The sequence below is a fragment of the Toxotes jaculatrix genome, chromosome 9 (assembly GCF_017976425.1).
Source record: "Toxotes jaculatrix isolate fToxJac2 chromosome 9, fToxJac2.pri, whole genome shotgun sequence".
Lineage (NCBI taxonomy): Eukaryota > Metazoa > Chordata > Actinopteri > Toxotidae > Toxotes > Toxotes jaculatrix.
The window spans coordinates 9,542,660-9,568,816 of NC_054402.1; the positions used below are offsets into that span (position 1 = coordinate 9,542,660).

General features: G+C 40.6%; 2 protein-coding genes across 2 annotated transcripts in view; one reads left to right on the forward strand and one right to left on the reverse strand.

Annotated features, from left to right (window-relative positions):
• Nucleotides 1-508: 508 nt before the first annotated feature.
• On the forward strand, nucleotides 509-23,052 carry dhx36 (DEAH (Asp-Glu-Ala-His) box polypeptide 36). Its single transcript, XM_041045611.1, has 26 exons — nucleotides 509-1,019; nucleotides 2,114-2,250; nucleotides 2,425-2,538; nucleotides 2,678-2,888; nucleotides 3,570-3,608; nucleotides 3,804-3,974; nucleotides 4,068-4,147; nucleotides 6,766-6,840; nucleotides 7,827-7,993; nucleotides 8,105-8,186; nucleotides 8,284-8,424; nucleotides 9,939-10,044; nucleotides 13,290-13,377; nucleotides 14,620-14,675; nucleotides 14,807-14,871; nucleotides 15,453-15,596; nucleotides 16,018-16,135; nucleotides 17,251-17,349; nucleotides 17,902-18,075; nucleotides 18,217-18,303; nucleotides 18,392-18,475; nucleotides 18,637-18,736; nucleotides 18,898-18,988; nucleotides 20,288-20,408; nucleotides 21,850-22,002; nucleotides 22,088-23,052. The coding sequence occupies exons 1-26, from the start codon at nucleotides 780-782 to the stop codon at nucleotides 22,313-22,315; spliced, it is 3,171 nt and encodes a 1,056-aa protein (XP_040901545.1). The 5' UTR covers nucleotides 509-779; the 3' UTR covers nucleotides 22,316-23,052.
• A 693-nt stretch (nucleotides 23,053-23,745) lies between these two features.
• LOC121186812 (rho guanine nucleotide exchange factor 26-like) overlaps nucleotides 23,746-26,157 on the reverse strand; it is a 51,303-nt gene continuing 48,891 nt past the window's right edge. The window contains exons 13-15 of the mRNA XM_041045612.1: nucleotides 25,393-25,463; nucleotides 25,061-25,165; nucleotides 23,746-24,666 (exon numbers count right to left, since the gene is read on the reverse strand). Coding sequence (XP_040901546.1) covers nucleotides 24,524-24,666; nucleotides 25,061-25,165; nucleotides 25,393-25,463 — 319 coding nt within the window. The 3' untranslated portion in view covers nucleotides 23,746-24,523. The remainder of the gene's footprint in view (nucleotides 24,667-25,060; nucleotides 25,166-25,392; nucleotides 25,464-26,157) is intronic.

A 26,157-nucleotide genomic window follows, 5' to 3' on the forward strand; every position in this document is an offset into this window, starting at 1 on the left:
TTTGAGTTTTAAACTTAGTTAATATACTGTACATGTATGTGCAGGGACCATCTCACTGACTTTTCCCCAACAGATGATTCTGATCTGCTTGGAAGAGTAGCGACTAGTTGAAAAACAGAGTCAAGCAGGTTGCTACTTAGCCAGAAAAACACAACTGTAATTTTGTATTTTTTAATGTAAAAAGTTACTTTAACAGTAGTAGTAATAAAGGAAGTAGAGTAAAAAGTAAACTCAAGTAGAAGCATATCAAAATTGTGCATAAGTACAGCACTTGAGTAAATCTGCTTTGTTAGTGGATATTTAATTCTTAATTCTTAATAATTAATTATTGCTTTTATATTCTTATATATAATTATTTATATTTAGCTATACGAATTCATTTAATTGCAAGCGTGATGGGTTGTGTGTGTTGGTGGGAAGAAGGGAGGGCAACCAATTATATAACTCTACGTCAATATCAGGCAACAGATTTTATGACGTCAATACTGTGCGACGTGCCGAATGTAAACGAGCAAGCCAGTTTACCAGCTGCTACATGCTTCACATGACCGCAGTATTTCAGCATTTCAGTGTTGCGGTTTTATGAGTGAATTATAGGGCCGGAATTTAAATCGTACACGTAGATACAAATAAATCGACTGTCAGTAGGTACATGATTGTAGTGTCACCTTTTTATCTATGCTCCACAAATCCAACCGGCACAGCTTGTAGCTAAGTAACGTAACGTTAGCAACGTACTAATTGGTAAGCTGCTTCCACGGCTTGTGAGTAACAGCGGAATGAGTTGTGGATATGGCGGTAGAGGTGGAAGAAGAGGCAGAAGGGGAAGTCGAGGCCACAGAGATGGCAGCAGAGAAAGGTGGGACAAGAGAGGAGACGGGGGTGGTTTCAGAGAACATAGCTCCGACCAGGACCGAGGAGGAGGTCAGCACCATCCCCCGCACCTGAAGGGCCGTGAGATAGGTCTGTGGTACGCAAGATACGGAGCAGTGAGGAGAAAACAGGCTGACCGGAGATCGGTATGTATTGTGTTTGGGAGCATGGCCCTTCATATTGTGGTTAACAGGGTAGCTTGTCTGTAGGTTTTCAGTCTATTAGTAGTGGCGAAGAGTAACTAAGTACATTTACTCAAATACTCGTACAGCATAGAGCAGGGGTGTCCAAACTGTTCCTCAAAGGGCGGGCAGGTTTTTGTTCCAACCAAGCACCAGCACACCAGACTTGACTCATTTAATCAACTGATCTCAGTCTTCAGACAGTTGATTGGTCAAACTGTGTGCTCTTCATTGGTTGGAACAAAAACCTGCAGCCACACCGCCCTTTGTGGAACAGTTTGGACACCCCTGGTATAGAGGAACTTTCTGGAGAAATTTCCGTTTTCTGTTACCTTACACGTCTTCTCCACTACATTTCAGAGGGTTTTTACTCCACTGCATTTTCACATAAAACAGCATATGATGAATTTATAAAATACAACACAGTGTTGAAGATTAACCCAGCAGTTCCCAACCTGTCTGGTCAGTGTCTGACTGGGCTTCTTGTCATGTTTACACTGTCTGTGAGAGACATTTCTCCTCTAAACTTCTCACATTAATACATTTAATTAAATGCTGAAATTATCCAATATTTGACAACCAAATAAAGATTATAGAAACCTCTGAAATATAAAGGTTTGTGTATCAGACCTTTGTGTTTCCTCTTTCCTCTCCTTTTAATAATCTCACGACCCCTAAGATTTATCTTGTCACTTGATAAATTTAGTGGGAGGACTGTGGCAGAAACAAAAGACACACTTTTTCCTGAATGTTCTGAAACTTTATTTAATATATAGGATTTTTTTAAAACAGAAGTCACAATGTGCTAAAGAAGCAGGTGACCCTTCAGCTATCACTAAAAAGCAAAAATGACCAAACTTGGTCAGAATTATTATAGATACCCCACGTATCACTGATACATGGATGTCACAGTTTTGGTGAGATAATTCAGGGGGATTTTTCACTGAAATAAAAATGAAATTTTGTAAAACACTAGGATATATTGCTTCAAACCAAACCCTGGTATTACATTAGTTTAGGCTAAGGTCAAGCTTATGGCTTTCAATGTCTGTGTGCAGCGGGCGGTGGTCCAGATGGATGAGGCCAGAGAGCAGCACATTACCAAGCTGCTTAACTCTGTCCAGAATGAGCAGCCTGGTCCCAGAGCTTCTACGTCTGACAACTGGCGGACAGATGCCAATAGAGGTGGTCATTGGTGAGAACAGCTTGCATAGCTTTTTCAGTTGAGACTTGCACAGTGTAATTTTTATGTTACAATAAAGAAAACAGGCAAGCTAGATTGGATGCCTGGAGTGTCAGTTATTTTTCCAGCTGTGTCTGCTGACACAAGTAGGACTCTAATTAACGTGTTTATGACATGCGTGTACAGTTACTTTGAAGGGGATTTGCCTGAAGAGGAGAAACAGAAGAGCGAGATCAAATCTGAGGAAGAGGAAGAAGAAGTTAGTTCAAGCCAGAAGACAGCAGCTTGCCAGTCACGGTGGTAAGCAAATAAGATGCAGACTAATAAAGATGTGACTATGTAGTTTATTATTCGATGGTGCCACAGTCACAGAACAACCAATATTGTCTGTTCATCCACTATATTGTACATATTTACACAGGTTAATGTTTTTCTTCAGTACCTTTACTTCAGCAGTTGCTAAAGATGAACCTCCAGACAAGTGGGATGAAGAAGAGGAGCAGCAGGAGGAGGAAAAAGAGAAACTGAGAAGGAAAGACAAGGATCTGGAGTTCTTATTTCAGGAAGTAGTGAGAGATAGTTCACTCGATGACTTCTTAAAGAGAGATTTGCAGAGCAAGAGATCAGATCCAAAGTACAAAGAAATGCTGGTGAGTATTGTGATTAGTATCAAGTTTGACATGTACAGCAGTAAAAGTTAAGGCTTTAATGTTAGACATGGATGTCCAAACTAGGTGATATTTTGTTTAGATAATGATGTGATCAAAGTTGCATGATGATTTGTGTGGGGTTACTAAAGCAAAGAATAGTGAAGTTTACAGTACAACAAAACGATAATTGTAGATGATGAAGGGCAGAGATCATCTGTGTCTTAATAATTAATAAAACATGTCATTTGGGTTGGAAAAATTTGTTGTTGGCTACTCTAAGATTTACAAGCTGACAGATGTTTATGTTTACAACTCTAAATAGTTTAGTGTAGGACTCTAATACAGAATATAATTGGGCCTTATAGTAAAATAGTAGCTCAGTAATTCTAGTAATATCACAGTACTCCTTATACATGTGAAACAATGTTAAATGGTTTGTTAATCTGTCACAGTATCATAATATTATGTCATATTATTACAGTGAATATTGAAAAATTACTGAACTGTTCTCAAGCTTCTTGTGAAGTGATCTCTGTTTATCTGTGTTTATTAGAATTATGTAGATGTCTAGATGTGCTCAAACTGTACCCGTTATGATGTTCTAAAGATAGAACGTGCTCTTGGTTGTACTGATTATATCAAGTATAATCAAATGTTTGCTTATTTTTTTTTTGTCTTCAGAAATTCAGGGAAAATCTACCATCTTATGGGAAAAAAGAGGTAAGTTTTGGATTACATACTCTGTTAAAGTAAATATTTTCCTGCTCTTCACAAATCACACCATTTCTGCTAAAACTGAATTTGTTTCTTTTTTTGAATTTGAAAATGTCTAATTCTCTACAATCATCCTTTGCCTCTTTCTGAACCTATTATCCCTCCACTTCCTCTCCTCTGCTTCTCTACTTCCAACCTCAGGAGCTGGTGGAGCTGATCAGCTCTAACCGTGTTGTGGTTGTGAGTGGGGAGACAGGGTGTGGAAAAACCACCCAGGTCACCCAATTCATCCTAGATGACTACATCAGTAGAGGAGTGGGCTCGATGTGCCGGGTGGTCTGCACACAGCCTCGTCGCATCAGTGCCATCTCGGTATGTCCTCTGCTGGTTTTTCAGGTCTGACTGTGTTGGATTAGATGTTGTTGTTGCTCTTAAATGTTTGTATGTGTGTTTGCCTTCTCTCAGGTAGCAGAGCGTGTAGCAGCAGAGAGGGCAGAAAGTGTAGGGAATGGAAATTCTTGTGGTTACCAAATCCGCCTACAGAGGTAAGGAAGTCTTTACAAGCATATGTTGATGCATGTATTTCAAGCACTCTGTGTTTAATAAACATTTTTTAGTGGTTAAGAAACCAACAGAAAAACCTGATTTCAGCAACTTCTCAGATGTTTGCTAGTGAATAGAAAAGGTCTAGTGTTGCTTTCCTGCACAGCTGGTCATTCCAAAGCCGTGCTATTAAGTTCGATGTGATGACCTTTAGATTTCCTTGGTCCAGGTATCCCCCTCTAAAGATGTTCGATTGATGATCTTCAGAACATAAGATGATGTACCTCTAAATGTGTATTGTATTTGAATAAGCACACACACACATGAATGTGAGCTTCATATGCCTGATCCACATATCAAGATTATTTCTTTTTTTGTGTTGTGAGGGAGTTGCTTGATGGATGGGCTAAATTAAGACAGATAAGGGAAATATATGGGATGAATGAATACCACAGGAAATTAGTTTTTTTTTTTTGAAGGGCAGGAGAAGGATTCGAAGATGTGAATGATGATCTAAGATCACACACACAGGAAGAGATGCAGAGTTACAGGGGACGAGAGGGTGCAGCAATCTAGAGGGTACAACAGGGTATTGAGTGTGAGAGAAGATGAGATAAATGCAGTTCAGGTATGGTATGAAAGGAGACTTATACAGAAGATGAGAAGTAAAAGCATGTATGGGGAAAATAATTACTGACTGGCAAAGAAACTGCTGAGATAACAAGGCGCTAGACTGAATTTAAAAGCATTTTCCACATTTTATAAATCTTTACACGGGGTGCCATTTTTTCTGTAGTTGCATCAAGTTACAGCAGTTGTGGTTCATTGCTCATAAGGGTTCATAAGGGAGAAAAACAATAACTAAAGCAATGTCGTGTTTTAAAGAACTTAAAGTTTAGCCAATTTATAAAGGCATCTTTTTGAGCTGTATTCTCACTGCTGTGCTGTCACTGCCTACTGTAACCTTCACCGATGGAGACCATGGGTGTCTCTCAGTGCAAAAACTGGCAATTTGTACCTCAAGCTTTGTTAAACTTCTATTGATGCACTGGCTTCCCCACATAGCAACTAATATAAAAAAGTACACACTTCTGCACTCTTTACTTTTCTTATGTGTGTCTCCCTGTGGGTAATCAGCTTCTTTAAAAACTTACAAATTGGTAAGAACACATTCAATCTAGACTTTGCCAACTTCAGTGACAGTTACAGGGAACCATTGTTTCTATTGTATTCATCTACACAACTCACTCAGTGCAGACAGTCATTGGATTAAATGTGTGCTCTCTGGTGCTAGTATAATGCAGCAAATGATGGGTGGTTATAATAAACATGAAGTAGGGAACTATTTAGAGTAAATAAAATGAATGAGATTCATAATAATCTCTCTCAGCCATGAGATTTCATAAGCAACCAGAGATGGTAGAGAACTTTTACTTGGACGGTTAGAAAATGTCACCTTTTATATTACAGTAGCTAATTTTTGCCTCTTATACTCTGGATGAATTTCAGAATTAGTTTTGTGCTGAACAAACATGTAGCTTCACTGTTTTTTGAGAGCCTTAAGGGTGGTGCTTGAGGCTATGTCTGGAAGAGTGTCCCTGTGATTAAATATGGTTTCATACGAAGTTTGTGCTTACAGGTAGAATAGTACTAAATCAATCTGTGATTAATCAGACAGCAACACAGCAAACCTTTGCCAGGTAATATTGCAATATAGTAAAACTGCACACATTGCACAGAAAGCGGGAAGAATGGGAAGTTAATAGAGGCCCAGCAACTCCGATTTGTCCTGAGGCCTCTAAGCAGATTAATCTAGCCATAGTGCCTGGCCCCTGGCAAGATTTTCCTTTAGTAGTTTCTTTTAGTTTTATTGTAAACATGCTAGTTAGTACGTTTATGTGTTAAAAGGGATCGCTGTTATCATTCTATTTTACTATTATTTATTATCTGTATTTTTTGTTCATTAATTATATGCTGCCGTGTCATTGAAATTGGTAATCTTTAGTCTCTTTTTATTTGTAAAATGGAATTTGGCCCATTGTTTACATGTTTTTCTGCACTGGTGGTTTAACTTTTTAAATTGTGTGTTCTGTTGGAAATATCGCACTTGCATTAATTATGCAAAAAAGCCTTTAATGTGGTTCAGTTGTGAGTGTAATTCATTTTTTAGACGTGTCATAAGAGAGACAGCTTCTGCTTTGTTTGGGATTAATTAAATTATGAAGTTATTTCATGATTGCTGTTAATTAGATAAACTTTTCATCACTGACTAATACTTACGGGAAGTATGATATTAAGGTAGTGTGAGCACAAGTGCCTATTATAACCAATGCCATTGCTTATTAAATAGAATTTTCTGTATCAGTGAGGTTTTATAGCAACATTCATCTCAGCTTTATGTGCACTTCTGTGTACAGACTGAGCAGATATTGCTACTATGAAATAATGAGCAATCAGCTTAAAAAAAGAAAAAATAGCAAAAAATAGTGTTTGGAATTATGAAATGGACAAGGAGGGTGTAAATATGTCTAACAGCAGCACACACACTTTATACTAAGTCTTGTGTCATTTGGGAAATTTAAAGTCTTATTTTTTATCTTTTTCTCCTCTTGTCTCTCAGCCGGTTACCACGGAGACAAGGTTCGGTCCTGTACTGTACAACAGGCATTATTCTTCAGTGGCTTCACTCAGATCCGTGAGTCTCCCCTGATCGCCTCTTCCTCATTCTCATCACATCTTTTCCCAGCATTTCTTCTTCTTTGCTTTTCCTCTGTGTCTCTGTTCCAGCTGTCCTTCCTTCACTGTCATATTCCCTGTGTGTCACTCTGTTTTATGTGGTTGACTCTACTGTCTGTAGAAGAAGCATTAGTATGGGTCCCCATTCTCATAGGCAGAGAAATGAAGACACACACACACATACACACAGAGCTTCTGTTGACTCATCCCTGCATACGCATCCTTGCATTCTGAGTGTCTTCAGAAAAACCACAGAGACTAAATGAGGCTGCCTGCTTTTCATGTTGTCTTGCTTCATGCTCTTTCAGAATTGGCACGACTCCAGTGAGTCATTTTAGGACTACAGTTGTCTGACAAAATGCTGCAACTTTTTGGCATTAAGGTATATTTACATAGCAGCACAAGTAGACTGTCTGTATGGGCTGTACCTTGTCAGTTTTGGTGGGACTGTTTGTCTCCAGTCACCACATTAGTGACGCATTAACCTTTTCAGTCCCACAGACCTTTTTACTCATCATTACTGACTAATGCTGTACAGATAAGCACAAAACACAGGTGTTTTGGTTAAATTCAAATTTTTTTTTAAAAGTGACGAAAAACTGATTTTGCCAAAAATTCAAATTAGTGGCAAATCTCTCAAGGCAGAAATGAAGGTGGCCTCTAATCAAGCTCCTTTGGTTCCTTGGTTCAAGTCATGTCCAAGGAATGTAAAAATAAAATGTTTCCATATATACTTCTTTGTTCAAAAATTAGGTGGCAGATTGTGAAAAAAGTGAAACACTTTGACAAAAAGACCTAAAAACATGATCTTCTCGACCAAGGTAGCAAATACTGCCATACACAGAACATAGAATTGCCACATAGAACCCCTTCATCTATCAGACTTACCAGTGGTCCAGTAGACTTAAACTTTTTCCCCTGTTCTTTTTTTTTGCCCTCTTTCAGATTGTTGTCCAGTATCAGTCACCTGGTGCTAGACGAAATCCATGAGAGGAACCTGCAATCTGATGTTTTGCTCATCATTGTGAAGGACCTACTCAAAGTCCGGGATGATCTTAAGGTCATCCTCATGAGTGCCACCCTCAACGCAGAGAAGTTTTCTAAATATTTTGGTATGCAACCCACCAAGTAACATTTCAAATTTTGTTCTGGAAAAATGTTTATTTGGTTTGGATTGGTACCCCTTCTCATCGTCCCCTTTCCCTATGTCAAACTCCCTTTAGACAACTGTCCAGTGATCCACATTCCTGGTTTGACGTTCCCAGTGCAAGAGTTCCTCCTCGAGGACATTATAGAGATGACCAGGTAGAACAACACTACTCCCAAACACACACATGCAAATCCAAGTGGAACCACTATGCCCCTTTCTCTTTATATAAACTGGTTGGTGCTTCTTTGCCAGATATTGTCCCAAGAATCAGGACCGTCGCTCCTCATGGAAGAGAGGCTTTTGGCAAGGACGCCACTCCAAACCTGAGAAGGAGGAGAAAGAGGTGGAATACAAGGAGAGCTGGCCTTGTTATGCACGCACACTGCAGAACAGGTGAGTTGGTGAGAACAGCAGGGTAGTTAAATTGGCAGAGCAGCAGTCAAATTGCAACCTTTTTTTCAAATAAATAACTCCCTTTAATAACTCCCAACCTCCATTTGAGATGTCTTCCTCTTCCCAGTAGCACTGAACAAACAGTCTTCTTCATTTAATACCACTATTTGCAGTGCAGTCTTTTTTCTTTGCCACCATTATTACTGCTCTTTGTCACAAAATGAATGTGAGAGAATGTAAACTCGATAACGTCTGGTGTGCTGTACCTGCAGAAAGAGTATTCAAACACAACACTGCCTGAACACACAGCACTTACTATGTGGCAGCTCTACAACAGTCAGTGGGCAGAGCTCTAGGCAGAACTAAAGAACAATTCCTACATTGCATTCACCTACACTGCCTTCCTACGCTGTATGCAGTTACAATAAGTCCTTGATGCCAAAGTATTAGTCAGGCTTGAGTGCCAAATGTAAGGAAGGGCCCATTTAGCACTTCATGGCTGTGACTTAAAGGATAGGTTCATAATTTTTGTTTTTTTTAAGCCTGTCCTTTAAACTATTATTTGAAGTATTGTGCAATGCAACTGCAAACTTAAAAATACAAAAATAATTGTGTTGTTTTGTTTTAATTCTGTGTGCTGTCTTCATTTTCACCTTCTTTGTTTATATTTGAAAAATTAATAACATGTTCTTAAAAAAAAGGGAAAAAAGAAAAAACAAAATCTGACTCACGCTTTAATACATTCCACCCAGCATATAACCAGATGGAAAGTTTGCTTGTGCTGTGTGCTGACTGAGTGGCAACACACCTGCTTCACATGCTTAAAAGCTTCACATGCTTAAAAACGACAGCAGAAATTACTCATTTTATTTTTTTCCTAGCTGAAATACCCGTGGCATATAAATATCTTTTTTTCCATTATTTTGAATAAATTGTCTGGAATTTTTATGTTGAACAGTGCAAGAACCGTGATGGTTCTATGCAGACATGGACAAGTCTCCATTGTCTCAGCTCCGATGAGCTTGTTAATGACCTGTCAGTCTCACATCGAAGGCGAAGCCAAAGGAAGAGACTTTCTTTATTAGCAAACTTTCATGCCTGTGACAAAGTAATGTGCAACGGTTCAAACCAGAGCATTAGAGCCAGGAAATAAAAATGATATAACAAAGAAACCAATTAACAGTTAATTATTGTGTTTATTGGATCTGATGTCAAGATTACCAATATAATTAAAACTGTAAAACATTTGTTAAGCATTAGTCAGCACGATTTATTGTTTTTGTGCAAAAGCATATTCAACGTAATACAGAATTTGCAAGTCGATTAATTAGACAGCATCTGGATAAAAACATATGTCTGCAAATATATAAATGGCATGTAGCTGTAACCCAGGTGTGACACCTAAAACAGCGAGTAAGGGGATAGTTGGAAACTTGGGAACAGCTTGTTGCCATTTTAAAGCATGGAAGAAGGTGGATTATTTATTTATTGATTGTCTATGGCCTGTGTTTCAGATACTCTGAAAACACCATAACGGCACTGGAGATCTTGGACAGTGATGATAAGATTGACCTGGAGCTGATCCTGGCTCTGATCCATTATATTGTGCTCAATGAGAAGGTGAGTTTAACCCTCTGATAGCTGGTTTCAGGGCACGGAAAATTCTGGTGCCAGAAGTTTGATTTTTAATAAAGTGCATTTGTACTCAGAGATGAAAATGTGATTCAGGTTGCCTGTCTTAGCAGTTTGAAGCCTGGAGTGCTTGTGTCACTGACACTTGTCCTGTACATTTTAAAATTTGTCTTTTCAGACTTATAAATCTCCTAACATTTTGATCACAGACAGGCAGACAGAGCAGTGGTCCCAGTGTCTAGTACCATTTGAAATTTTGGCATGTTTACGATATGAATTTTCTTAGTTATGGCCAAAAATGTGTTTCATTAGGTCACAATGACCTTGACCTTGGCCACCAAAGTCTAATCAGGGCATTCTTGAGTCCAAGTTAATGTTTGTGCCAAATTTGAAGAAATTCCCTAAAGGCACTCCTGAGATAGATGGATGGACGTATGGATAGACAACCCGCATAATGCCTCTGGCCACAGATGTTGCCATTTTGGAGGCATAATAAAAGTTAAAAAGAAAAGGAGAGAAGTACAGTATATTCTTAGGTGGAGCAGATGGAAGGAACAGGAAGAATAGCTTCCAAATACAGAGCAATATTAGATCAGAGGAACTAACACAGATCCTGGCAGCAGATCTGTGCTAATGAGTGATCAAACAGATGCTCTCCCAACACACGTTCGTTCCCTTTTTTCTCTTTCCAGTTTTTGCTACATTTCCTCATTTTTATGTCATTGTCTATTCAGTGCTCAGTTCAGCCAGCTAAGTTAGAAGAAAGTACTCTCTCTTTGTAAATGTTTTACTTTTCAGTAGATCCAGGATCACATTAACTATATCCATATCAGGACTTGTTAGTGCAGACAAAATTTGGGCCGAATCCATCAACACTCAAAATTCGTGTTTCAGTAAATTTCCTGTTCAGATGTGTATTTGCAGCATGTTTCTTGGAATTTCCAACAGCTTGTAGTCACAGAGTCATACAGGCCAGTGCCAACATATGTGAGAACAGGCCTGCACAATGCAGCAGAATATCAAAAACAATACCATTCAGTACAGCCTATTGTTATTACTAAGAGGGGAATAATGAGAGTGAGGAGAACTTGCTCTCACTTTTCCTGCATTTTTTCAGAAGTGGAACAAGTTTAACGTGTTTATGTTGGTTTCTTGTTGTGTTTGTGAAAAACGTATATGACAGAGGAACAGAACAAAAAGAAAGGCCCAGAATGAGGAGTGACTAACACAGATAGACAGAATAATTATCCCTTCCCATATGAAGCTGTATCTCTATCAGTCTGAGCCAGTCGACCAGCTGATTTACCGTGGCATTGTCAAATGGCGGAGAGGGAACCGGCCGATCTGCCTTGACGGCGTTCTGAACCGAGGATAGGGGGCTGTCTGCCTGGCTTTCAGCTGTGATGATTGGTTAATTATGCTGCAGGGGTCTGTGATTAGACACCTAGGAGGTCGACATGGAGGCAATAATGAACGCCTGCTGGGTGCAACTATGTGTGTGCGTTTATGTGGGTGGTTTGGTGTGTGCATGTGCTAAATAGTAGGCCAACACGACAGAGCTTACTGTACTGTTACTTGATTTTTAGTTGGAATTAATCACAGCCTCTGTGCTGCATGTGCGTGAACATGTGTTTCTGTCAGGTTGTAACTAGGCACACTGCCTGCATCTCTCTGTTCCTCCTCTCTCTTTCTGACACACACACACAAATACAGTCCCATGTGGGTGCCGTTGGTTGAGCACTGGTAATAATAATTAGCTTTAATTAAAAGGCAGGAGTGCTCCGGGCCTAGAAGCTACTTTTTATGTCTTTCCTCATCTCCTCTTTGGAAATGAATAGCAGAGTTCTTTTTAAAGACTGGGTTATTTTATACCAGTGTAATATTATCCCGAGACTAATTTTTGTTTAAATTTAGGCCTTTGATATGTTGAAAAAGCATGACATAAAAATGTATTTTCTTGGGCCTTTACAGCATGATGCATACATCACTGTCTTTAAAGGACATGGCTCTGGACAGCTTTTAAAAAATCTAATCTGCATGTGTGTGACATAAACTGCAACCTTCATATTGGTGCAAAAAAAAGATTAGTCACGTTTCTCAGCTTTCAAGGCACCTTGTCTCTTATCAGGTTTCTTCCTTATCGGATATCAAAACCTCTCACCTTTTTGAGTACTCACTGAAATGTGTTTATGTGGTGTTACAAGCTGCCGACATTGGCATCAAAAACCTGGTTGGGATCTGTTTACTTATTCTTTGATCAGATATTTCCTGCCCTAATTTGGGAAAAAAAAACTTTAGACAGTATTTTCTGTATGCGAAGTTCTTGAATGGCTACTTGTGTTAAGACAGGTTTAAAGATAAACATATTTATATTCCTAATAAGTAGGTATCGCAAAAAAAAGTATCAAAGTAGTTTTGGTACCAGTGCTGAGAATGCAGTAGGTTGTCGTAAGTAATTCATTTGTACTTCTACTCAATCTGATAATGTGAATGTCTGCTGTAGTTATTGTCTGCAGTAAAAAAGAAAAACTGCTATCGTCTGTCGTAACCTGTGAGTTTCTTCTAAATATTCTGACAGTCTAGTTTGATTCATTCTATTACCCTCTGTATCCTATTAGAACAGAATTGCTCCTCATTAATTATTAATGGTTTCTTTAACTTATTTTACCATTGTAGCATCACTGTATGTAATTTTGCTTTTGTGGCTGAGAAGCTGACATCTACCCTGCGTTAAGTGATCAGCTATTGTCAGACATCTGAATGTGCAGAGATTTGCTCACACTGGAGTGCTTCCAACTCTATTAGCCACCATCATCTGTTATCCTGCCGATGTTTTCTCAGCTTGCATTTTGTGTGTCTTTATTTCCCAGGTGACTAATTGGTTTTCTCTTTTTGCTGCTTTGAGAGAATCAAGTCTGTCCCTGTGGTGATGTGAAGCTGAGGATGCCCTGTAGTGGGAAGACATTGTTGTCATAATGATGTTGGCAATGAGCGTCATAGACTATTGTGTGGCTGAATGTGGAGGTTGGGAGCTCAGGGCATCTCCACCTGCCTCGGCTCAGTTACTCCGAGGACACGGGCACCTTGTTCACTTGTCTTATTCCTGGGCTTCCTGTGGCTAATGGCTTTTGGTTTCTGTTTGAAATCAGTTTTTTTTTTGTTTCTATTGAAGCCCTGCTGGTTTTTGTATGTCTTTCAGCTGCAAAGTTTTTAGTCATGTCTTTGTCTGACAGGACGGAGCAATCTTGGTGTTCCTGCCTGGCTGGGACAACATCAGCAGTCTCAATGACCTTCTCATGGCCCAGCCGCTGTTCCGATCAGGTATAGACACACATAGTAACACATTATCACAAGGTGTGTGACATGGATGCAAGTATCTTCACGTTTTGGATTGCTGGTCTGTCAAAACAAGCAAACTGAACTATGAATGGCATGTTTCTTAATATTTAATAGTCTAAGTGAATAATCAACTAATTGAGAAAATATTGGACAGAATAATCGATTAAAAAAAATCATTTGCAGATGAAGATTAATCAATTAGTTGACCAACAGAAAATGAACTGTTTTAGAAAACTGCAATGGGCATTTTCACTGTTGTCTGACATTGTATAGACTTGGCAAGCAATTGATTAACCAAGTAAGTATTCTGCAAATTAATCAGTAATGAAAATATTCATTACCTGCAGCCCTGGAATTGCAATGTGGAAGCTGGAAACCTCTAGTGCACATACACTGATAACAGACTTCACGGTGGAGTAGGGGACCTCTTTTGAATTGAACAATATTTACATATTCATAGAATTTGGACTTTTGAGGGAGGAGGGGTACTCGTAATATGTTGATTTTTATTTTCTAACAATATATAAGTTTTGTGTAAGAAGAGACATATCAAACACAAACTATTATTCCAAGCTGGGTATTTTTATAAGTCCAAAAAAAATAACTGCAGGGGATCTTTATATTTATTGAAGTTTTTAAAAAAATTAAACATAACTGTTTGCTTTGAGGTAAGTTCTGGCCTTAACCCCCACACACACACACACACACACACACACACACACACACTGCAAATTAACCATTTCTTTTAATTTAACGACAGCCATGATTATGAGATTGCCATCCACAAATAATCAGGTTTGATTAGGTCTTTAGGTTTAGAGTGATTACTCCAAATCATAAACATAGGTAGACTCTGACCAATAATAACCATTTCATTGTAACACACTGATTAACCAGTCTCTGATTTCTCCACTGTTACGAAGGCAACCTTCACATGTAATGTTACAGCATTTTCTATATAGAGGGACAGTAAATGTGTTTGATTTGGCAGTAGCACAGATCATTATTTTTTAGGTCTAAGTACTATGTGAAAGTTAAGTCAGTTTTCTGCCCACAATAAATCCATAATATCTGTTTCTAAAGATGCATAAATAATGGTGGGAAATTAATGCATTCTCATTGTTTATACATGGTTATATTTTTAGACATTTACTAGCACTTGTATCTTTTGTTTGCAAATAGTGCTTTGTTTGAATTTTTCTTTTTTGTCCTGTTGTGTTTCAGACCGCTTCGTTATCATCCCTTTGCACTCCCTCATGCCTACCGTTAATCAGACACAGGTCAGCATTCTTCTGTTCCTCTCTTTGCCTGTCTCTTTGACTGTGTCTCTGTGTCGGCTGATTGTCCTGCTTTATTCCCTTTTCCTCTATCTGAAAAGTCCAATCTCATCTTTCCCTCTCATTTTTCTCAGGTGTTCAAAAGGCCTCCTCCTGGAGTTAGAAAGATTGTGATTGCTACCAATATAGCTGAGACCAGGTATGTGTGTGTGTGTGTGTTGTTTTGCTTGTCCATCCTTTGTACTTACTTGTTTTGAAAACGTGTTTTTGGCTGTAAATTTCTGGTAAGTTTGGAAAAAGAAAAAAATATGTGATGACACTTTCTCTTGTATGTGTGTATGTGCGTATTTTTGTGTAGAAGTGCAATGCAGTAGGTCCCAGTCATTAATGGAAACAGCAGATTTGGGGCTAATTAGCATACATTTCTGGGATTGATTACAAATACTGTCATATTGGCTTGGATGGAACACACTGAGTCTCTGACAGGCAATTTGTTAATGCATTCACAGAGCTTCGCACGCACACAAACTGAGCAAATTAAGAAGCTGTCTGCACCCCTCTCACATCCCTCCACTAAATATAGACTCTAAATCTACCAAGGGCTAAATTTTATTTTTATTTCTGAATGAGTGTGTGTGTGTGTGTGTCTGTGAGTCTTAGCTAAGCAGTCCTGACAGACTCCTTTTGAAGTGTTTTTTTTTTCTGTCTGATTTGGTCTTTATTCCATCTCTCGTTTTTTTCTTTCTCTCCCTCTTTTTCTCTCTCCACTCTTCCTCGCAGCATCACCATAGATGATGTTGTGTATGTGATAGATGGAGGGAAGATTAAGGAGACCAACTTTGACACCAACAACAACATCAGCACTATGACAGCCGAGTGGGTTAGCCTGGCCAACGCCAAACAGAGGAAAGGACGTGCCGGCAGGTGTGTCTGTGTTTTTTTGTTTGCTCACAGGGGTTTTTGTAGGTATTTTTATAATGAGGGCATGCTGCATATTACTGCCTCTGGGTATGCAGTACTAATCTGAGAGGATTATTTTTCCTTCTATTTGTCATCTCACCTCTCTGGCAGTGTTCCCCCTCAGCCCACTCCTTCCAGCCTTCCCATCTGTAAACACTGAGAAAGGCTGAGTGTAGTCACTCCCAGGTTGTTTCCAGTCTGTGACTCCAGACGTCTGTTCTGTTAGCTAGCTCTGACATCAAAGTGGAGCAAGACCCAATTAGCAGGAGCTGCTTAATGTGTGCAGTTTCTTCCCATTGACTTTAAATTAGGCCCTTGTCACAGAACTGATATAACACATTAACTTTTTTCTCTCCCAACTTTCTTCTTCTCTACTTGTGTCCAGAGTGTGTCCAGGGAAGTGCTATCATCTGTACAACGGTCTCAGGGCCAGTCTACTTGATGCCTATCAATTACCTGAAATTATGAGGACACCACTGGAGGAGCTCTGCCTGCAGATCAAGGTTGTGTATGTGGAGAGAAAGAGTGAGACAGAGACAGAGAGAGAGAGAGAGAGAGAGAGAGAGAGAGAGAGAGAGAGAGAGAGAGAGAGAGAGAGAGAGAGACAAATAGGTGTCGTCTTGGGAGTTGAGATGAGGACAAGATTGCTGTGAATGAGTTTTGTGAATGCAGGGGGGGAACGAGGACAGTGCTGCTGTTTTTGGTCTTTCGTTGAATTACAGCCTCTCCTGCCTAATGAGAGCTAGGGATGAATATCCTGGGCTGACTCATGCCCCTTGCACTCTAGCTCTTTCTGTCTCTTTTTGCACACAACATAATCACTCCTCTTCTGAGCCTTGTTCTCTTACATGAACCATTGCTTTCTTTGGTTTCTCAGTGTATTTTTTTCCCCTCCTATTTTTGCTTTCTCTTTTAAATCCTCATACTCCACTCAGACATATTACAACCCATGCTAATGGAACATTAAGGCAAAGTTCACTCAGATCTAGTGTTTGCAATGATTGTTCTCACCAGTGGCTTTATTGGATATGCGTTTGAGTGTGTGTCTTCCACTACTTTAGCTGGGTACGTTTGAGTATGTGTGTAATGTGGTTTTTGAAGCTAGTGGGTGAGAGGCGGACTAATGCATCAGACTGTCCTTATAGTGAGAGAAAAACTGACAACATGCTAACCCTGAGCAGACTCTCAAATGGATAAACACTCCAACACCACCCTGTTAGTCAGACATAGAAATGCAGCAGCTTCCTTACTCTTCAGTTTGCTACAGGTAGATATTTGGTGTATTTAAAAATCACTTTTTGATGTGGATATTCATAGAACCAGGGCCTATCACATTTATTTTGTTGCATATATCTTGTAAACAGAAATGAGAGCAAACCATGCCTCATACATTATGCTTGTGGGAAGAAGACACACACAAAGTTAAATGCAGTAGACCTTGCAATTTCTATGTATTGCCCAAAATTCAGTGTTTGCCACAAATAGATACTAATTCCCTTCCCTTTTTCTAAGGGACTAACTCCCTCTAAAAAAAGAGAGTTGGGGTTTAATGCAAGAATTATGACACGCTTTTGCTTATCAGTGTGTAATATAACATGATGTGATGTGTGCTGCCTAGATTTTGAAACTTGGGTCGATAGCTCGATTCCTGGAGAAAGCCCTGGACCCTCCAACTGAAAGAGCTGTCAGTCTAGCCATCAAGAACCTCACAGACCTGGTAAGAATGAGTAAAGATTATTTGCTACTATTTTCTAAATGGCTATTGCACTCTCGTTGCTGGCGTTACAGATTTTTGATTACAAAAAAAAAAGGTTTATCCCTTGACCTGAGCATGTGATTTCAAGGTCTCCTGTCTGGAAGCATTATCTATAAATCTGCTGGTTCCAAGGATGTTATTTTGTAGCTTAACCTCTGGAGGAAGCAGTACATGGATCCAACAGTAAAAAAAAAAAAAAAAGTAAAAAACTCAGCAGTGCAGTTGCTCCTGAAAAGCTTTCAGAAGACTTAATTAACATGACAACTTGTTTAAAAGCAACACCAACGCATACTGACTGTACACTGGTCTTCCGGGAGAACCTTGCTTTATCAGCCTGTTGCCATGTTGATAAAGGCTTTTTCGTTATTTCCACTTTAACAAAGCCGTTTCCTTTGTGTATTAGAACATCTATTCCCTTTCTTGTGGCTATGTTGCGAAGGACCTTGTGTTGAGCCGAAGATGACTAAACGTGTGCATTTTGTTTTGGTTTATTGTGACACTGTTGCATCTTAGAATGCCTTGGACCATTCAGAGAACCTGACAGCACTGGGTGTCCACCTGGCTCGTCTGCCTGTGGAGCCACACATTGGCAAACTCATCCTGTTTGGAGCTCTGTTAGGCTGCCTCGACCCAGTACTCACCATTGCTGCTTCACTCAGCTTCAAAGACCCTTTCTTCATACCCCTGGTAGGGCCCTGAGTTCACAGACATGAAAGCTTATGTCGGCAGTGACACGTATGCATACTCCAACACATAGCTGAGAATGACTTTTTTCATAGCTAAGAGGCCTCAAAGAATTTGTCTTTAATACATCTGTCCCTCTCTCAGGGTAAAGAGAAGATGGCAGACATGAGGAGAAAAGCCCTGTCCAGAAACTCCAAGAGTGACCACCTCACTATTGTCAATGCCTTCCAGGTAAAACAACCCACATCCGTCAGCTGTCTTTCATCTCTGTCTTCTATATGAATGGTTCGTGTCAATTTATCATCCATTGATTTGCCAGGGCTGGGCAGAAGCGAAACAGCGTGGTGCCAGGTATGAGCGGGAGTACTGCTGGGACAACTTCCTGTCTGCCAATACACTCCAGGTGAGCCAGGCTGATTGTGAGTGTTGTGCTGAGCTCTATGCTGAAGTGCTTTGAAAATGAAACCAGGGATAGTCCATGATTACATTTTAAGTTTGACTTCTGTCTGGGTAGGAAAGGACATGCAGCCTTTTTTAGAACTAATTTATCCTTTTATCATTCAGATGCTGCACAACATGAAGGGTCAGTTTGCCGAACATCTAATGCATGCAGGCTTTGTCAGCAGCAAGGACCCAAGAGACCCCAAATCTAATGTCAACTCAGGTAACTAAGAAGACTTTTTCAGATGCGATTCATCTGTCAGAAAGCGTTCATTCTTATGAGTCTTAAAACCAGGCTGTGGAGCAGTAATAAAATATGATATGTGACATGTACATGTAGCAGTGCTCATTTGTTCTGTCTCCAACTCTCACTTCTTTCCTCAGACAATGAGAAGTTAATCAAAGCCGTGATTGTAGCCGGTCTGTACCCTAAGGTGGCCATGATCAGACCATCTCACAGCAAAAAGAGGCCAGGGTGAGTCTATCAATTCAGAGAGGGAGATGAGCAATGACAGACAAGAAGGGGCTGCACAGCACAAGATAGAGAAGTGCACAATCATTATTATTGATCTGCAGGCAGGAAAATGGTCTTCACACGGCAATATCTCATCAGATCTCTGTGATCAGGTGAGAGTTTGGTTAGGGTCCTGTGACAGTTACCTGAGGCTGTGCAGAGACCATGTTAGGAAAACTCTCTAAAACAGAGGCGCTTTTGCAGCTGAGGATCAATGCAGTCATCATAAAACTCCCCTCAGGCAGCTGTCATAGGCAGCGGCTGTGACCTGTGTGCAAAAGACAGATGCACGCAAGAGGGAGACAGACACTCTCTCACAGTAGGGCTGTCAGCTTTGTTTGTCTGTCTCTGTGACAGCTTTAGACCCAGTTGCACAGTGAAATTGCCAGGGTCATTTCCTCTGCGTAAGTAATTCACAGCAGTTGTGGTGCCAAGCCACTTGTAAGTTTTCACATGCACTGCGCCACAGCTCTGCAATATTTAATGAATTCATTGCTCGATGAAGCACTTTTTGTTTGTTTTGCTGCTAAATCAAACCGCTGTCTGGTACAAGCAGCTTGTTCCCTGCAGTCAAGCAGTCGGCTTTATCTGGCTGACATGCAAGAGTTTGGAACACAGTGTTACTTTCATGTTAGGGATGATTTGCCAACTGCAGCACGGTTTCTCTTTGGTATCCTGTCGTGCCAAAATTGCAGGAGGAATTCTTTGTTCATGGTATTAACAAGCCAAAAGCATCTCAGGGGTTGTTTCTAGAACTACTTTCTGATTGATTTTAACAAAACATATTCTGGTAATGATGCATTTTCACACAATTTGGGCAACAGCGCTTTCACACAAACACGCACACACATAATAGGCATGTGCAGACATGAAAATTGTACTGTATTGTATTCAACACTATCCACTTTTTTGTCAAAACCTATTTATCTACGTTGTTCACAGTGCAACTTGACTCAATTCCCTTGACTGCACAGATACAGGTGTGTGGGGCTAGTAGCACCTAATGTAGCCTCAAACCAACAATCTCAGGCAGAGATAAAGAGTGGACAAAGTCACTTCTGTCTAACTTCACAACCTTAGATGTTTTTATTTTCAAACTTATAGTTTTCAGCCCCAACTAAAGCTGACTCAAGTGACATCTCTTGAGGCAGTTCATCAGACTTGCAGTTGTGTTTTTTATCAGGTGTTAGGCATTTGACTTTTACCAGTACAACTAACCCCAACGCAGAGACACAAACTGTACTATCTTGTCTTTCTCAGGGTTAAGGTGTACACCCAGGCTGATGGAAAGGTGTGCATCCACCCAAAATCGGTCAATGCTGAAGAAACAGAGTTCAACTACACGTGGCTCATCTACCACCTCAAGATGAGAACGAGCAGTGTGAGTAGGCGAGGGGACGTGGGAACGTGTTATGCTGTGTTGCAACACTGTGTGTGAATGTTGTCTATTTTTACTTTTGAGTGTGTGTTGCTGTGTGTCTTTTTTATTTTGTATGTGTCCCCCTGAAGGGTGCATGAGAGCGGAAAGAACTGGTGAAAGGTTAGCAGCGGTGCCACACCAGCTTTACACTGAATGAATATTTGATTAAAACGCTGCCTTTCAACTCTCTTTCAAAGGCTCTTGTGCTTCAAAGCTGGGGGGGGGGAGGTGCAAAATGGTCAGTGCGGCTCCCTGACTACTGCCCTCACTGCTGTCCCTTTTTCTGTCTTTTTCTCTTTTCTTTTTTTTTGCCCCTCTTCAAACTCCCATTTCCCCTCCCTTCCATATATCTGTGTTTGTTCTTTCTGCACTCTCTCTTTGTGAATGTTACTATTCTGCGGAAAAACACCTTTCATGTCCTCTCTGATTGCTACCTATGCCTTTGTCTCTCACTCTCCTGTCTTTGTCTATATGAAGACAAGTATTTTGCTGGATTTCACCATCATTATTGCCACCAATAAATGTTTTCTTTCCTGTAGTCTGTAAGCGAATTTGTGCGCAAGGCACAGCATTTATGTCTGTTACAAAAGTGAGGTATTCTGAGAGTGTGAGATTGTCAAGGTCGTTTGTTTCCTGAGAAAGAGAAGGAAGCAGAAGACTAGGGCCGTGGAAAGAAGGAAAGTGAGGGATGACGTTAAACTTTATCTCCTCTGACGCACTTGCCCCTGGTAGTCCATTACATTACACATTCATGGGGCAAATGCAGTTGTCCCTGCTTTCTCCTTGCTTCTTTTTTTCCCCTTGTCTCCTTCCCAGTCCCTCTGCCTTTATCTTCCTCTCTCTGACACTAATTTTCAACACATCCGCCTGTTACCTTCAAAGCTGTCATAAGTTTTGTTTGACCTCAGTCTGCTGCTTATGTAGTGTCTGTCGCTTTTGACCTTAAAGCTTAGCAGTTTTTGAGTGTGTGAGATCAGTGCATTACATAGACTATCACTTTTATTTTTCTGTCTGCAGTATTCATTATTTTTAGTAATTTACTTACTTCTGACATTTGTTTAAGAATAGTTTTTCATGCTGATTTTCATTTTGGATATCAATAGTCAAACAGCTCTGCATAAACAGCTGTCAGTTAAGCACAGGGAGGGAATTGGATAGAAAAGAGTGTAACACATTAGCGAGATTCACAGACAGGGCAAGATGACATTTCTCCTAACACTGGAGGCACTAAAACACATTACAAACCCTCTTCACTAATGGGACACTTTCAGCCCACACTATAGGATAGCTATTGGGCACGGTGTGTCATAATGATGCCGCTCCCTGTCACTAAATGTGTTAGTGTGTTTGCTGTAATACTCCTGTCGTTGTGTGTTAGCGACATCTCTCTGTGTCCCCTCAGATCTTCCTCTACGATTGCACTGAAGTGTCCCCGTTCTCACTGCTGTTTTTCGGAGGAGATATCACCATCCAGAAAGACGAAGACCAGGAGACCATCGCAGTGGATCAGTGGATTGTCTTCAGATCCCCGGCACGCATCGCTAACCTTGTCAAAGTAAGCGAAGGACACCCTCACATGAACTAATCTCAGTCATGATCAGATTAATTTCACTAACCTCTCCTTCCTGTTTTTTCCACAGAGTTTAAAGAAAGAGCTGGATTCTTTGCTGGAGGAGAAAATCCGTAACCCGGCTCCTGTGAACTGGCAAAACCGCCAGTCCAAAGACTGTGCTGTCATCACAGCCATCATAGACCTCATCACCACCCAGGAGAAGCCCACAGGCAGCACTAAAGGCTATGGCAGAACGTGGGCGTCTTCCCCAAGAGGACAACACACGTACTTCGATGATGATGATGACGATGATTAGAAGTGGCCAGGTTTTTGCCTGGCTGGAGGAGGAGGAGAAATGATTGACTGCATCCTTGGACACAGAGGTTAGTTGGGATATTTATGATAGCCAACTGGCCTCCTTGATGGTGCTGCATGGTTGACATTTTTGTTGTCCCTGCTCCCGAAGGCCAAACAAAGGACGCAAGAGTATTGTAAAATGAGGGAGAGTTGAATGACTCCCATTAGTACTACTTTTTTTTTTTTTTTGCCTGTTTGGTCAATACTTGCAGGGACCAATATATGTATGTAATGAACATAGCTGTTAACCTTTAGCAGCACACAGTTGCCATACCACTGATTTAACAGCCGATATCTCATAAACATCTGAGAAAGTGCTACAGGCCAGAGGATTTATGCATATTCCTGATTAACCTGCGTTGAATGTCTACAGAGCAGATGGCTAATTTATTGTTCCAAATGTTACCAGAGAAGTACAAGTGGAGTAATTTTCTACAGCCCAACTAGCAGGGTTCTTCGGGGAAAAGAGATGTCACATTGATCACTGAGAAGACATGACAGTCCCCAAGCAATTAAGCTTTTATTAATAGTGGCTTATTAAAATATATATGGTTTACTATGCCAGTTTCTGCAATATAAATCTGTATTTTGGAAAACATACATGTTACAATTCAGGCTGTTTTACATATTTACATGTACACAGATGATTTACAATAGTTACAAGTACAGAAAGTGATTGAAATAAAGACAAATTCATGCTTAGATGTGTGGTATCACAGCTCATTTTCCCTGAGTGCAAATGCAAAGCTTCGTCTGCTCTCTTTAGAGTCTCGATACTTCAGGATGCAGTGCCCACTACTGTCATACCTCACTTTGTAGCTCAACAGTTGTGGTTGTCATTTGGGCGGGGTCCAGAGCAGCGGGACTTGATAGATCGTGTTATCACCAGACTCTGACCAAGCCATTCATTTCCTTTAGCTGGACAAGGCAACACTAAAAAGATGACTCACAGTGGACAATCAAATTAAAAGCAGGGCCGGGAGGGGCAGCTCGTCTCCTACCGTCAGCACACGCAAATTAATTTCAGCTTGCCTCTGTAACATCACAGATATAAATCCTAAGGGGGGTATTTATATATACACCTCAAGCTGGCATTAAGTGTGTGTGATATTTCAGGCTGTCCAAGTCGAGTGGATGGAGAGAATAATGGCATTTGTGACACAAATGTAGAGTCTGATTCATGGGGGTGACATTAACTGGTGACAAACAGCAAGGTAGGAAACAGATACTTGGCCCTCCTTCCTAACCACATGGATCACATATGAGATTATACCTCCCAGATGACTGCAATTCTAGATATTATCTGATTAATTATGACTTATTCTATTTACACAAAGTGCCTCAGGCTTCAGACAAGTAGCATTCTTTTTTTTTTCTTTTGCATCTCAACATACACCATATTGGATTTTGTTATTAATATCACTGTAATAGTTTCACTTGCCATGAGATGCTACTGAAACATTGCTAAGAATTACTACGCTAACCCACACACTGTAAAGAAGCTGCCAATCTCAGCCTCTTGCTTTACTATCACTTTCACAAACAACATCTTCGTAGTTACATTGTTACTGGCAAAGCTCCAAATCACATGGCCTGAGCCTCATTAACAGACCTGACATCAGGTTGCTGTCTAACTAATAATTGTAGTCTCAATTATTACATCGCACATCACTTGCACTAAGAAAGCAAAAAAAAAATTACAAATTTGACGACGACAGTGATTATGTAGCAGGGTGTTGAAAGCAGTGACTTTGGCTGTGGGTGTGAAATTTTCTAACCAACTGGGGGAATTAATGAATGTGACAGATCCCACTGTCAAACCATCACACCCACACAAGGACCAATCAGTAAGTAAGGAAATCTCTGTACTTCCAATGCATTTGCTCTAAATTCAGTCTTTGCTTTGAAAGTCAGACGGTATTCCTGATATTTAGTGGACGCTGAGCAGAAGTTTGAGTTATGGCTTCATCTTTATCCCACCTGTGAAAGGTCCAGCAGCCACACAGCTTCCATACTGGCCCACTTGGTCCCTGAAGGCAGGTCACTGATACTGTTACTGAACTCATTTGTCTGAGTTCACTGCTTAAAAAGGCAGGTCACTGGCGTGTCAAAGGGTCACCAGCAGCTGAAGAAAGCTCTCGCAGTTTAAGCAGCTGGCTTGTCCTGCTCACACATTTGTCTCCAACCCCTGCAGGCGGTCCATCCTCTGCATGTTGCGCTCGATGGTGGCCTGACACGTGATTGGTTCAGCACACTCTGCGAGGAACCAACCCCTTTCTCCGTCACGCAGTCGCTCACCTTCACACCAGCCTAGGAGGAAAAATTGTATTGATGTGAAAACTGAAGCATGTGCTGTGTTTCCTGGTTCTATTATTGCCTCTCTGCTTTTTGATCCTCAATGCTGTCTGTTCTTTAATAAGAAAGACTGTTGCTATGGTCACCAAAAGGGAAATGACCTTTAGCCCCAGTGTATTTGTGCAGATTTAAAAAAAAAAAAAAAAAAAAACGTCATCAAACAGGTATCAGGTCCATTATGTGGAAAAGATGGGTACTGAAAATGAGAAGGAGAGTGAATAAAAGTGCATGATGAAAGGACGTGGTTGAAACAGGAAGGAGGAATACTAAAGAGGGTGAGTGGAGCCATACAAAGAGCAAGAGTACACGACAGCAATAAAGGTGAGGGAGGCACTGAGAGCTAACGTACCGTCTTCTACAGTCTGCGAGACCAGCACCACATCAGCCACCTGCAGGGACAACTCATCTGGCTGCTTGGCTGTGTAAGTTCTGATCACCTCCATCTGCATAGCATCTGGAAGAGCACGGACAAAAAGACAAGTAAGTGGATGCTGAGAAGAGATCCTTCTGTAAATTACACTGTCCTTATTTGAATATAGTGAATTTGAATTAACATGCACCTTCCAATGAAATCAAGCTGAGGAAAAAGTTTCATTTAGTAACCACAAGGTGGAGCAATAGCCTAAAAGGAGAAGTCAAGGAGCCCCCGTGTATATGTGAAAGTATTTGTGAGTAACTCACTGATTCTGTCTTCACTCTTCTTGTTGTTGACATTCTGGCCCAGAGCACTGATCCATCGAGCACGCTCATTTCTAAAAGCACAAGAACAGTTGTATTAACTTCTGAAACTGTGGCTGAAGGAGCTCAATTCTTTTGAGCTGATATTACACATGTAGCAAATGTAATGTCAGAGGTGTTTCTGAGAACATGCGTGCACACAAGCTAACAAGTTACTGAGGCAAATTGATAATTTAACTGTCCATCAAGTTTTGCTTTCCCTCTGTCCTCTCTGTCCCTTGTCAGAGAGAACAGAGGTGTTTTCAGTCAAAGAAAAATGAGGAGAACAAACACAAAAGGCTGATTCTCAGGAGCTGCTTTTGGTTTCTCTCTCTCTCTCTCATGTTTCATGGGAACATTGGGTGGAGTCACATGGGTCAGATTCCAAAGAACTATCTCTCATTTCACCTGTTCTCACCTACAGCAGATTGGAGTGGAAAGGGGAGGATTTAGAAAAAGTAGGAGAGGGAGAGATAGAGGGGGCTCAGGAAATGAACCACATGGGGTTTATTGAGGCCCTCTGACTCAGCACCACTGGCCTGCATCATGCAGATGGGTACAACATGCACAGACAATCACAGACTGACGGGTATTTGTGCGGACCCTCCTCACAAGGGCCTCAAACAGGCAAGTCCCCTGAGTCAGACCTCCAATTATTGTGTTCCCATTGTACACATGCTGTTCAGATCCTTTTCAGGACACAGAAGCTGTAAAATACCAGGTCACGTC

Coding starts and splice junctions, on each gene's coding strand:
- dhx36 (XM_041045611.1), top strand. CDS start 780: ATGAGTTGTGGATATGGCGGTAGAGGTGGAAGAAGAGGCAGAAGGGGA. Junction 2,251..2,424: donor GCCAATAGAGGTGGTCATTG/GTGAGAACAGCT, acceptor ATGCGTGTACAG/TTACTTTGAAGGGGATTTGC. Junction 2,539..2,677: donor GCAGCTTGCCAGTCACGGTG/GTAAGCAAATAA, acceptor GTTTTTCTTCAG/TACCTTTACTTCAGCAGTTG.